This window comes from Pteropus alecto, unplaced genomic scaffold (assembly GCF_000325575.1).
Source record: "Pteropus alecto unplaced genomic scaffold, ASM32557v1 scaffold1518, whole genome shotgun sequence".
Lineage (NCBI taxonomy): Eukaryota > Metazoa > Chordata > Mammalia > Chiroptera > Pteropodidae > Pteropus > Pteropus alecto.
In genome coordinates this window covers 32,955-45,862 of record NW_006440830.1, presented here as the reverse complement: position 1 = coordinate 45,862, position 12,908 = coordinate 32,955, and the positions used below count along the sequence as shown (strand labels likewise).

General features: G+C 36.2%; 2 protein-coding genes across 2 annotated transcripts; both read right to left on the bottom strand.

The window, feature by feature from the left end:
- Positions 1-3,945: 3,945 nt before the first annotated feature.
- LOC102883492 (olfactory receptor 5M8) lies at positions 3,946-4,916 on the bottom strand. The gene has a single exon (XM_006917915.1). The coding sequence runs from the start codon at positions 4,895-4,897 to the stop codon at positions 3,962-3,964; it is 936 nt and encodes a 311-aa protein (XP_006917977.1). The 5' UTR covers positions 4,898-4,916; the 3' UTR covers positions 3,946-3,961.
- A 5,976-nt stretch (positions 4,917-10,892) lies between these two features.
- LOC102883236 (olfactory receptor 5M8) lies at positions 10,893-11,847 on the bottom strand. Its single transcript, XM_006917914.1, has one exon. It carries the CDS (start codon positions 11,829-11,831, stop codon positions 10,893-10,895), a length of 939 nt encoding a protein of 312 aa, XP_006917976.1. The 5' UTR covers positions 11,832-11,847.
- Between the last annotated feature and the right edge of the window lie 1,061 nt (positions 11,848-12,908).

The following is a 12,908-nucleotide window of genomic DNA, read 5'->3' as shown; positions in this document are numbered from 1 at the left end:
GGTGGTGACTGAAGTGAAGTTAAAGGAACTACATTACAGGTTGTCTCTGCCAAAATGCCAAGTACAAAAAGCTGGTACCTCATCTAACTATGACCTTGTAAAAGAGAGAAATAAACAGCCCTATTTGCACATCCTCTTTGCTCTGCAGGAAGATCTACTGGCTTTTTTGACCTTTTGAGAATAACTTAGCATTTTCCACACATTTAGGCAACAAATCTGTTGATCTTCTCAGCCTACTCTATCCAAGCACTCCTAAGAAACATATTTCACTTTATTGATGTCTTTGGTTATTACTAAATCTTATCTAAATAATGAGAACATTTTCAACTGCTTCTTTTTCACTTAAGACAAATGTGGTCAAGAAATATAAGAAAAAGGTAAATGGTCCTCTGGTAACCATAAACCTATAGTCCATGACTATGAGTCTCTGTTAGGGGAGGAGGAGGGAGGTAGATGGAGTAAAGGGGGTCAAATATAAGCTTTAGGGGGAGGGTGAAGTGGGTAAAGGGGATCAAATATATGGTAGCTGAAGGAAACTGGACTTTGGGTGGTAAATACACAATAGAATCAATAGAATATACAGATGTCAAATGATAATGTACACCTGAAAATTATATAATTGTATTAACCAATGTTATACCAATAGATGTAATTTAAAAAATAAAAATAAATAAAAATGTAAATGGTATTAGTCTTCAAGCTCTTGGGTGAGGAGTGTATCAGTGAATAAGTCAAGCCATATGAGCTGAGTCTTCAGATCCAAGAAGGCCTCAAATTTAATAGCTGTTGAGTGACAAATGTGGACAAGGGAGCAAGCAGAATGAGAATCAAATGGTTGACACTCTAATGAAATTCATCTACGTCTGCCACCAACTCTATCTGTGGTGGGATATATGTAGCATAGACAACTGTTACCCAGTTTTACATCCTGGGAAACACCTCAGTTCTAGGCAAACCAAAACCACTGGTCACCCTAAGGAAAGCTGGGCCCATTATTTAAACAGCCAGGGTCTTATAGACATCTTCAGATGCTATTTATAACAGAGCAGTAAATTATAGAAAAGCACATTCAGAGTCGAGCTGTTTCCTCGACTGTCCTTCCGAGACAGAGCAGTAAATTATAGAAAAGCACATTCAGAGTCAAGCTGTTTTCTCAGGCTGTCTCCGTGTTGAACTCAAATCATTTAATATGCAGAAGGAAGAACGAGGAAAGGTTTCCAGTGGTTTCAAAGCAGTGCAGGGTCATTTATTAATGTCTTATGAACAAGCAGGCTTGTCAATAATTGTGTTTGAACACATACTGTTGGTATTGTATAGATGCTACTACTATATACGAGTTTAATTCAATGACTAAGTCCATGTGTACAAGAAAGAAAAATGACAGAAAGGAGAGATAAGGTGAGAAAAATTGAGAACAACACTTGTACTAAAAAGAAAATGTATTTAGTAAACAGAAATACAACTATTTGATTACCACTTAGTGACATTTGCGGGGAGGATTCCCATTATTTGCTAGGTAAGATAGTGTATATTTCTGCCATTGAATGATTGCCATTCTGGAACCAGGGCATAAGCCAAAGGCTTTATTCTTAACTGGCATCCACTGCCACAGTGAAGCTTCCCAAATCCCATTTCCTAATTACTCTCTCCAGATCATTCTCTTTTTACTCAGAATAACAAGGAAAACCCAGAGGCCTATCACTTCAGACTGATTTGATAAAAACATATTGACTCTCCCTATGCATGAACCTACCTGAGCATGAAGCAAAAATGTTCTCGGAAACATCTCATCTGTCATCAGCAATGGATAATTCAGAAAGATTTATCAGGGCTGGAATTTTTGCCATGGGGCTTTCTCACTGGAGAATAGAGACAGAAACCTCAAGAGGTAATTAAAATGCTAAATATTGCATCATCTCTGATGGAAAATACATGTCAAGAGCAAAATAACTCTCAGAACAATTAGAATTTTCTTCCTGTTTTAAAATGTTTTCTCTGTATCCTGGGGTTTGGGGAAGGGGTGTCTTAGTTTCTCACATGATAAAAATCATGTCAGTATTACATTAGCTACAAAATATATATTTTAAGTAGTATGTACTTCATAAACACAATTCTTGGTATTAATTCTTGATATCCAAGGAGTTTTGCAATTTTGCTCAGATCTCACTGGCCATAGGTGCATGTCACTTTTTTTAGTGGAAACTGTATTTTAATCACTAATTATATTTTAATTCTAGAATTGTGAAGCTAGGGCAAACTGAGACAACTAATATAAAAATATAGCCTTCCCCAAGAGTCCTATCCCATCTATTGAAATTGACACATTAGCGTGATCCCCACTTCTGATGCTACCAAGTCACAGTCTTCTGTATTGCCTTGTGTTACTTTCTCTACAGCACTTACCAACACCTGCTGTTAAGTGCTGTAGAGCACTTGTTTATTGTTGAATCTCCAGTTTCTTGTTTATTGTTGAATCTCCAGTTTGTAACATATGGCCCAGTAATCAACATACATTGAATGAGTGAACATTTTAAACTAATGGTAGCAATCACTATCTCCAGATAACACATATGCAACAGGCCTTGACTGCAACCAGTACAGACACCAACAAGAGGACAGAAGGCCCCTAGTGAGGAAGCGTGTAAATAATAGATCAGCAATTGCTTTGTCTCTATAAGACATGCTTCGTAGTTCTGTGAAAGTTTGGGGGAAAATAGGTACAAAAAAAAAGATATGAAAATCAAATAATTGTGCAGGAAGAGAATTACATTCACAGTATTACTCATAATGTTAGTAATTAATATTAGTATTAAAGGCTCATAGTGTTACTCATCGTATTGTTCAGATATTACTAATGACATATTCATAGTAATTTTAACAAAAAATATTAGTTTAAGGAAAATTTCAAATGTGACCATATTGTGAACATGAGGAGGAAGGAGTAGTGGTGCTTGAGTAGAGATGCAGGAGTGGGTGGAAAAATTTTAATACTTTATGTTTAATTTAAGAAAAATCAATCAATCATGTCTGTGATTGAAAAATCAATAACTAGACATATAATTATATAATTTAAAACGAGTTCATTGCCAAAAGAAATATCAAAAAAGTTTTATCTATGGAGAAATATGGGCAGGGGAGAAGTAAGAAAGGAGTGTATATGTTTTGTAATATTGACATTTAAAACAATGTATATGTTTTACATTAGTAATTGTGAATAATAATTATAAGTAACTTTAGTTAAACACGTGCACATATGTAAAAACAAAGAAAAGCCTAAAAACCATGAAACAAAATGTCGAGTGTGATATTTTGAGTGTTGTGTGTTTAATTTCTATATTATATGCATCTGTATGTTTGAATTTTGTATAATTAATATTTTATTAGTTAGAAGACCATGTAAAAAGCAATTCGACATAGTGTAGTAGCTCATAAAACCAAATAACATTTCTCATTCTTTCTACATTTCTTTTGTGAATTAGCAAAAGACTCTACTCCACGTCTCTTCACTCAAAAACCCAAGCTTAAAAGTTGAATCTTAAATCTTGCTGGTCATCATGGCAAGAAAAGAAAACCCCACTGAAGGGTTCTCTCATCAAACATTAAATTCTCAGCAAAGAAAGAACCCATATGAATTCTAATCTAATTGCCCAGAAATAGCTACACACTACCATCTAAACCCAAAGGTTGGTTGGGGGAGCATAATGCTATAATGTATACAAAGGACAAAGAAAGTAAAATAACTGGTGAGCAAAATGAATGACAAGTACAAACATGTAAACTTGTGTAACGAAAATTTTACTTTCTGTGTTTGGATTTTTTTTAAATCATTAAAGCTTTGGGGAAAAAAAAAGCAGTGTTTTCTATTGGTATACCACATTTTTCATTTCACCATCAATTCAGTCCTGCCACTTAGAAAAGAGGTCTGTAAAATGTCTGGGGACCAAAAGAATAGTGATACCTTTTATGAAAATACTTTTTTCCCTAACAGCTCTCTGCTTAATGCTTCTTTCACATCTTTATTTCTAAGGCTATAAATCATGGGGTTCAACATGGGAATTATCGTGGTATAAAATACAGCAACCATTTTCCCCTGTTCCACAGAGTCCTTTGAGGGGGGTCTGAGATACATGAAGAAAAGAGTTGCATAGAATATGGTGACAGCTGTCAGGTGCGAGCCACAGGTAGAGAAAGCTTTGCGCCTGCCTTCCATGGAATGAATCCTTAAGATAGAAGGAAAAATATATACATATGAAATCAGGATGATAAGAAGAGAAAAGGAAAGGTTAAATCCAGCCACAACAAACATCGACAGCTCTTTGTTGTAGGTGTCAGAACAAGCCAGCTTAATCAGCGGGGGGTCAGCACAGTAGAAGTGATTAATTTCATTGGGGCCACAGAAGGCTAGGTTGTAGGTCCACATGGTCTCCATCAGCCCAGTGAGGGCACCATATACATACGGCACCGTGATGAGGGATGTGCACACACTTCTGGACATCTTGCTGCTGTAAAGCAGAGGTTTGCAGATGGCCATGTAACGATCAAAAGCCATCACGGCCAGGATATAGATCTCCACGTGGACCAAGGCAATAAAAAGGTAACACTGCACCAGACAAGCAGGATAGGAAATGGTTTTCTTCTTTGATAAGAAAATCTCCAGCATCTTTGGGGTCACATTGGAAGAGAAGCACAGATCCACAAAGGATAAATGGCTCAGGAAAAAGTACATGGGCGTGTGGAGCCGGGCGTTGACCTGGATGAGGACAATCATGCCCACATTTCCTACCAATGTGGCCATGTAAATGACCAGAAAAAGGAAGAAGAGGAGAATCTGCGATTCCAGGCGTCTGGTCAGTCCTAGGAGAATGAACTCAGTCACTGAAGTGAAGTTTCTTCTCATAATCTCCTTCAGTGAGAGAAGGGAATTGGCCATTTGTATTGGATTACAGTAAAATGAAAGAAAAATAAATATCACTATTACAATAATGATCTTCGTTTTCCTTCCTAGCATATTTTTTCTCTGTTTCTACTAGTCTTTCTTTATTCTTGGTAAACTCCATCTCAGCCAGGCATTGGAAACCATAGGCATTCAAAGCAGCTTTCTGCCTTTTGTGATGTGGATTCTATTTTTCTAGTTTTATTCACTCTTTATTGTCACTCCCTTCTAATTGTGTTTCTCTCCCTTTTATATCTTTCTCCACTTCCTCCACCTCTTCCCATGCTTCTGCCTTTTATTTGACAAATGTATTTTATGGCCAGATCCACCCCACATATAATCTTTAGTACTAAAGAATTTATTTATCCCTGATTATTATAAGAGCAGAGAAAGATCAGAAAAGTATCAAGGAACAGAAAAGGATCATGTATCAAAGAATAATATTTTCCCAAATGACCTATTCTTTTTTAATAATTTTCACCTAATCATTCCCTACTGGAGCGATTCCTTAGCAGTGAGGTTGGGCTAGTTCAATGTTTTTCTCTTTTTTCAGACTTAATTGAATCGGACTTTCCAGGTGGAGCATGGGAACTTCTTTCTTCCTTTTTTTTCTTCAAAAAATACACACATGATTGCATTTTGGCCGTTGCTCAGCTTTTAATTCTCCAGCCATTAGAATTCTTTTGGGAGAATTACATGGAGTTGAGAATGATGGATATTCTCTCCTCTTGGTTTCCACTGTGAGGGGTGAGATCCTTGATTCAGAAAGGAGTAGGCAGGAATCAGATGCGTACCCCTAGTGATCTAGTAAGCTAGTGATTCAAGGTAGGCTAAATCTTTCTCATCAAATTGATTGCAGTGGACCTTAAAGATCAGACTGATCCTACAAAGGAATGCATATCTTATGAATCTGAGCTGCCAAGTCTCCAGAGCTCCTTGAGTTGCTATCTGTTCTCTAAGTCTAGTACTTCAGCTATTTTTTGGTTTAGAAAACCACTTACCATTTGAGAACAGTTTCTTTTTATATGAGATAAAGTGGACATCAGTTGATCGCAAACAAATTAAAACTGATACTACCGACATTAACTAAAATGTACATGCTAATTTTTCTATATGGAGGTCATCGGTATTCACTAGAACATCCTATTCAAAGCTATTCTTTGAATATGAATGTCTGCAGCAAAGTTTAATTTGTGATTATTTATACAAAATCAAGTTTACCTCTGTTTAATCATCGTAGTGACATACTCTCATCCCTTCTCATATGTCAAGTTCTTTCCCTTCTCACCTTTGTTTCGTTGTGTGTTTAGTATTCTTTTGAGATGAAATTTACACACAGTGAAATTCACCTTCTGTTAGTATATAACCTTGTGTGTTTCGGTAAATGAGTATGCTCATGTAACTTCCAATTATTAGGATTAGGTCAGGACTAGAGCATACAAACAGTTCGATGTCTCTATACACGCTGCAGCCTTAACACAAATCAATTCATTTCTTATATTAGTCATTTCTGAGATGCTTCTTTACTCCTTAGATAAGTTCCTTATTCTGAATTTCAGTTTATTATCAATTTATTTATTTAACAAACACATAGTATGTCTTATATGCTAAGCTCTGATCTAAGTGTTTTATAAATATTAATTCATTTAACCCTCAAACCAACCCTATAGCATTCTGTCCTTCATACATATAAATAATAATGTATTTTTCAAGTTTAGTACACAGGAAGTGATATTATGGACACTAGAGAGTACTGGTAAAAACACGGGCTATGAAGTCAACTTGTTGAGTTCACACGCTGGCCTCAGCACTTTTAATCCCAGTCTTGTGTTGCGGGGGGGAGGGTGTTTCTTATTAGTTCAGAACTTCAGTTTCTTCTACTGCAAAAAGGGTTTAATAAATCAGAAGGGCTATTCTGTGGATTAAACAAAATAAAGTATACAATATGCATAGCACTGTGCCCAATACATGGCAAGCCCTCAATAAATATTAGTGATCAGTCAGTTAAGTGAAGGGCCTTAGAGAATACCATTCACTATATTTTGATTCCCTTATCATCTATCTTTATTATTCAGTCACTTTTATAAGTAAAAGTACCTTAAATAGTAAATGTCTACACTTTTCTGGAAATGGGCATTCTTCTCTCCATCTAGTCATTTATAAATAATAAATCTAATCCTGATAATACATATGATTTCATTAATAAGTAAATAGAGATTCGTGTTTATAAATGTTTGTAGAATAAAGAAACCTACTTACCTGTGGGGGAAGAGTGATCTTTACAAAGATTGTCAACAGCTCTTCTGATGAATAGTGCAGGCAGAATTTATGTGGTTTGTATCGTTAACTTCATTTCCCTAGGAGATTACACAAATAGATGAAGATGAAGCAATTACTTTGTTAGATAATTTTTTTTCACTAAACGAGTTCTTTGGAGAAATAATAACTGGTGTAATACAAGTTTAACATGGGAAGCAACCACTGGCTAGAATTTTCTCCCTTGTGTTCAGTCTCAGCAATTTTCTTCATACATCAGCAAGTCCCTGCAGTAACACTGATGTCTGCAGTGGATGCTCAGATTACATTCTATTTAACATATTAATTTCAGCTCATCCAATTTGCTGGTACAATTTCCACACCACAGTTATCTCAACTTTGCATCACAATTCTATTACCATCTCACTTTGTGTTATGGCCTGAATCATGTGCCACCACAATTCATATGTCGTTGTCCTGACTCCGGTACCTCAGAATATGGCTGGATTTGGAGATAGGGTCTTTAAAGAGAAAATTACAGTAAAATGAGGTTATGTGAGTGAGTCCTAATCCACGATAACTGATGAATAAGAGGTGATTAGGACACAGACACGCACAGAGGAAAGAACACGTAAAGACACAGGAGGAACATGACCATCTACATGTCTAAGAGAGGCTTCGGAATGAAACCAACCCTACTGATTCCTTCATTTTGTATTTATAGTCTCCAGAAATGGGAAGAAATAAATTTCTGTGGTTTAAGCCACCCCATTTGTGGTACTTCATTATGGCAGCTCTAGCAAGCTAGTTTACTTTGTGTGTTACAGATAAACGGAATGCTTTGATATTGGTTTGAAGCATTGCTGGTTCAAAGACTAGTATTATTTCTAGCAATTTTAAGTAAACTTTATGTCAAAGTCTAATATACACATAGAAAGTGTACATAAAATATAAGAGTATAGCTTTATGAATTTTTACAAAGTGAACCTACTTGTACTACCAAGTTCAAAATCCAGAAATAAAACATTAACAGCACTCAGGAAAATCTCCTCAGGACCCTTCTTGGTCACTAACCCTCCAGTTACTGCATATTCATTTTTAATACTACTGGTTGGTTGTGTCCACCTTTGAGTTTCACATAGCTGGAATCACATGGTACATTTTATTTTTGTTTGGTCTTTTGATGAACCTTGATGACATATGAACACTATGTTGGTGATAGTTATCGTTTGTTTGGGATGTTATAACAAAAACTCCGTAGACTGGGTGGCTTACAAACAACAGAAATTTATTGCTCACAGGTCTGGAAGCCAGAAGTCCAAGATCAGGTTATCAGTATGGTCGAGAGTTCTCATCTTGGGTCAGAGATGGCTGTCTTTTCTCAGTGTCCTCACATAGACGAGGGGCCAAGGGAGCTCTCTGGTGTGTCTTTCATGAGGGGACTAATCCCATTCATGAAGTCTCAGCCCTCATGACCTAATTCCTTTCCAAAGGCTCTATATCCAAATACCATCACATTGGGCATTAGGTTTCAACATAGAAATTTGAGGGGGACACCAGCATTCAGTCTATAGCAATGATTTTTATTCATGTTGCATGTAATGGATACAGCGATAATTCTTTTATTTCCATTCCTGTGTAGTATCTATTGTATGACTATACCGAAATTTACGTATCTTTTCTATTCTCGTAAGACATTTAGAGTGCTTCCAGATGTGACTATTATGAAATACTTTCTTGCACATATCTCTCTATAAACACATTTATGTATTTCTTCTTGTTAGAATTCTGGGTAGAATTGCTGGTTTACAGGCTATGCATATGTTCGGATTAAGTCGATACTGCCAAATAGATTTACGAACTAATTATATCAATTTACACTACCGCTAGCACTATATAAGTGGTTCAGTTATTTCGTAGTCTCATCAATACTTAATATTATGAGGTTTGGAGGTTTTTGTTTATTTTAGTATTAGTTTTCAGTTTTTGCTATTCTCATATGTGTGTAGGTACAGATATCTCATAGTTGCAATTTGCGTTTCCTCTAATGACCACCAAAGTTGAGTACATTGTGATATGTTATTTTGTTCTTTGAATACATTTTTGCTCAGAATCTGTTCATAATTTTCTGTGCTCTTTTAATGCATTGTTACAAATGGAGCAATATTTAAAGGTGCTATAAAAATTAGAATTAGATTGCAGTATAATTTCCAGCTTCTCCACTTACTACTTTTGTAATTTGTGGCAAGTCATTTAATATCCCTTCACTTTAGGTTTTCATAGGTACAAAATTGGGACAATAACACCACATATCTCAGTTGTTATGATGACTATTGACAAAATATCTGTAAATATAAGTAAGAAAAATCTGCAATGAGTTTTGAATATTATTTGGTACATAGTCAACCCTCTATAAATAAGTGTTATCTTTTAATCTTCTTTCTCCTAAATATTTGCAAAATACATTTTATGTTTAGTTTTTTAATGGTGACACTTGATATTTTCACGCTAAACTTAAACTCTGAAGTTATTCAATATTTTTACTGTCCCTTCAACAATACTAATTTCATCAGAGATCTCTGTTCAAACTCCTTACCGCATGCTCACCTCATCATTCATTGGCCTCCCATCTTCTATGGAGATTATTACTTTCAAAGCTTTAAGTACCTTCAGTGGAGCTGTTGGCCTCAACACCTCTCAACACACACCTACACGATTAGAAGAGGTTGTACTGGTTTTGACTATCTGTGGTCAACATTTGAGCTACCGTGTCTTCATCTTTAAAATAAGGTAAATAATTTTAGTCCCACGGGTTGCCATTGAAAATAAATATTATTTCCTCTTACTATTCTGTAGAATGAGGAGGACAAATTCAAAAGGACTGTAGGATTCACAAATTGCTATCCAAATATGAGGTGATATTATCGGCATAAATATATTTCATACCCTATGGGTTGATACAATAGATAAAAACATTCATCAACATATGATAAATTACCTTGTATCTCCCCACACAGACATTTAGGTAACACTCAACTTTGATATAAATGAGTCTTTTTTGTTTTTTCTCAAAAGACCCAAGACAAAAGTCCAGAGTTGGACCATACAAGGTAACTGTGCTTCACTGTGTACCAGGTCCCTGGTGTGTTTCAGGATAAAGATGGGGTTGATAGAAGCAGAGACTGGAGCTGAGCTCACAGGTAAATGCAAAGAGACAAAGCTCACATTGTGGTGGAGGAAGGTCAAGGGAATGCTGGTTTCCACAGGGAAGGGTGGCAAGCTTAGTAAAGTTTAGCAGAAACAATTTTTTTAAAAAGCTTATGATTAGCCATATATTAAAATAAATAATTCCCATTAAGAGACAACTTAAAACTATAAGACTCCTTTCCAAAATAAAATACTGTTTGGCTTTAATGATTTTATTCCTTGTGATGTAAATTAGGGGTTTTACTGACATCGATTCCTCAATACACAGGTTCTTAATTTGGGTCTGGACAGGCGAAAATTTCTCGGGGAGTTCAAAATTCCTATCAACTGACATAGGCACTCAGATTCCTTTTACTAGAAATTCTACCTGGGAAATTACCTAATTCCTTAAATAAAAAAAAAAAAGAATATAGATGTGAACAAATTATGTTTGGACAAAGCCTAAGAATAAGTCAAAGCATATATACAATCAAAACAACGAAGTCAGCACAGAAGTTTATTTGGAAAGCAATCTCCTCTTGATCAGTTCCTTGATTAAAGCTTCTTTCACATCCTTATTCCTCAGACTGTAGATCATGGGATTCAACATGGGGATCACAGTGGTATAAAACACGGCCAACATTTTCCCCTGCTCTACAGACTCTTCTGAGGGGGGTCTGAGATACATGAAGAAAAGAGCTGCATAGAATATGGTGACAGCTGTCAGGTGCGAGCCACAGGTAGAGAAAGCTTTGCGCCTGCCTTCTGTAGAGCGGATCTTTAAGATGGCAGGAAATACATAGATATAGGAAATGAGGATGATAAGGAGAGAATAGGTGAAATTGAAACCAGCCACAACAAACATCGACAGCTCTTTGTTGTAGGTGTCAGAACAAGCCAGCTTAATCAGCGGGGGGTCAGCACAGTAGAAGTGATTAATTTCATTGGGGCCACAGAAGGCTAGGTTGTAGGTCCACATGGTCTCCATCAGCCCAGTGAGGGCGCCATATACATATGGCACCGTGATGAGGGATGTGCACACACTTCTGGACATCTTGCTGCCGTAAAGCAGAGGGTTGCAGATGGCCATGTAACGATCAAAAGCCATCACGGCCAGGATATAGATCTCCACGTGGACCAAGGCAATAAAAAGGTAACACTGCACCAGACAAGCAGGATAGGAAATGGTTTTCTTCTTTGATAAGAAAATCTCCAGCATCTTTGGGGTCACATTGGAAGAGAAGCACAGATCCACAAAGGATAAATGGCTCAGGAAAAAGTACATGGGCGTGTGGAGCCGGGTGTTGACCTGGATGAGGACAATCATGCCCACATTTCCTACCAAAGTGGCCACGTAAATGACCAGAAACAGGAAGAAGAGGAGAATCTGCAATTCCAGGCGTCTGGTCAGTCCTAGGAGAATGAACTCAGTCACTGAGGTGAAGTTATTTCTCATAACTTCCTTTAATGAGAAACGAGAATTTTGGATCAGTCATAATAATTTTTAAATGCCAAAAAAAATACCAAAATCATATTTTCTTATGATATTGTTTGTTTTTTCTTTCTCTTCATTTTTTTCTTTTCCCTTTCTATAACTGTTTTGTCCCTGGAGACACTAGAAATAATGGTTTAATTAAAACAGGATCTAATTAAACCTTAGCAAACACACTCAAACTGACTCTGGGTCTCAGTCACTTGTCAGTTTCAAGTCTTTTTCTTTGATAATTGTTCCCTTATGTCTCTTTGTCTATTATGTTTTTTTGTTTCTGTCACTACATTTCTTACCCATCTCTATTTCTACTTTGTCTATTTTCCACATTTTACTTAACCCTACATCAATTAATTTAGCCCAAATTTTGCCGATCAGTGGCAATAAACAAATGAATACTTATCACTTATCTAAAAGAATTTACCAAATAACTTAATTAGAAGTTGAGAACCATTTAGTGGAAGTTCTTTCCTAATAACAAATCCTTCTTCCAGGACATATCAGATGAAACCCTTAGGTTCTCTGTAAAAGAGTAATAAGTGATGAACTAGAAGATGTATCTCAATTCATTCCTTGTAAGATATAAAAAGTCAGTACTTCCTATTTTAGAATGACTAGATACTATTTAAGGGGAGAGAAATGGAAGAAAAAAGAAATCTTTGAAAAGATGAACAATCGCAAATCTTTTATCATGAATGGAAATCAATATAATGCACAGAAATCTTTCAAAAAGTCTTCCAACCTTTTTCTGGTCAATTCAATAAATCGTAGAGCAGCTAATTTTTTAGTCCTTAGAAATGACTTAGTCTTGCATGTCATCTACAGTGAAGAAAACAGATTGAAGAGCAAAGAGACAGCACCAAGCCGCGAGACAGAGGCCCCTTCTTCATACCCACCTTCATGCTTCCTTCTTGAATCCAGAGTTCGTCGCTGAAACAGCACTTAAACAAACAAAGGAAAACCAAAGTAAAGAAATAAATTGTCACAGTAAGTCCCTTTTCTTTGTTTATTCTCAAATTGGATTTACTACAACTGAAGAGTAAA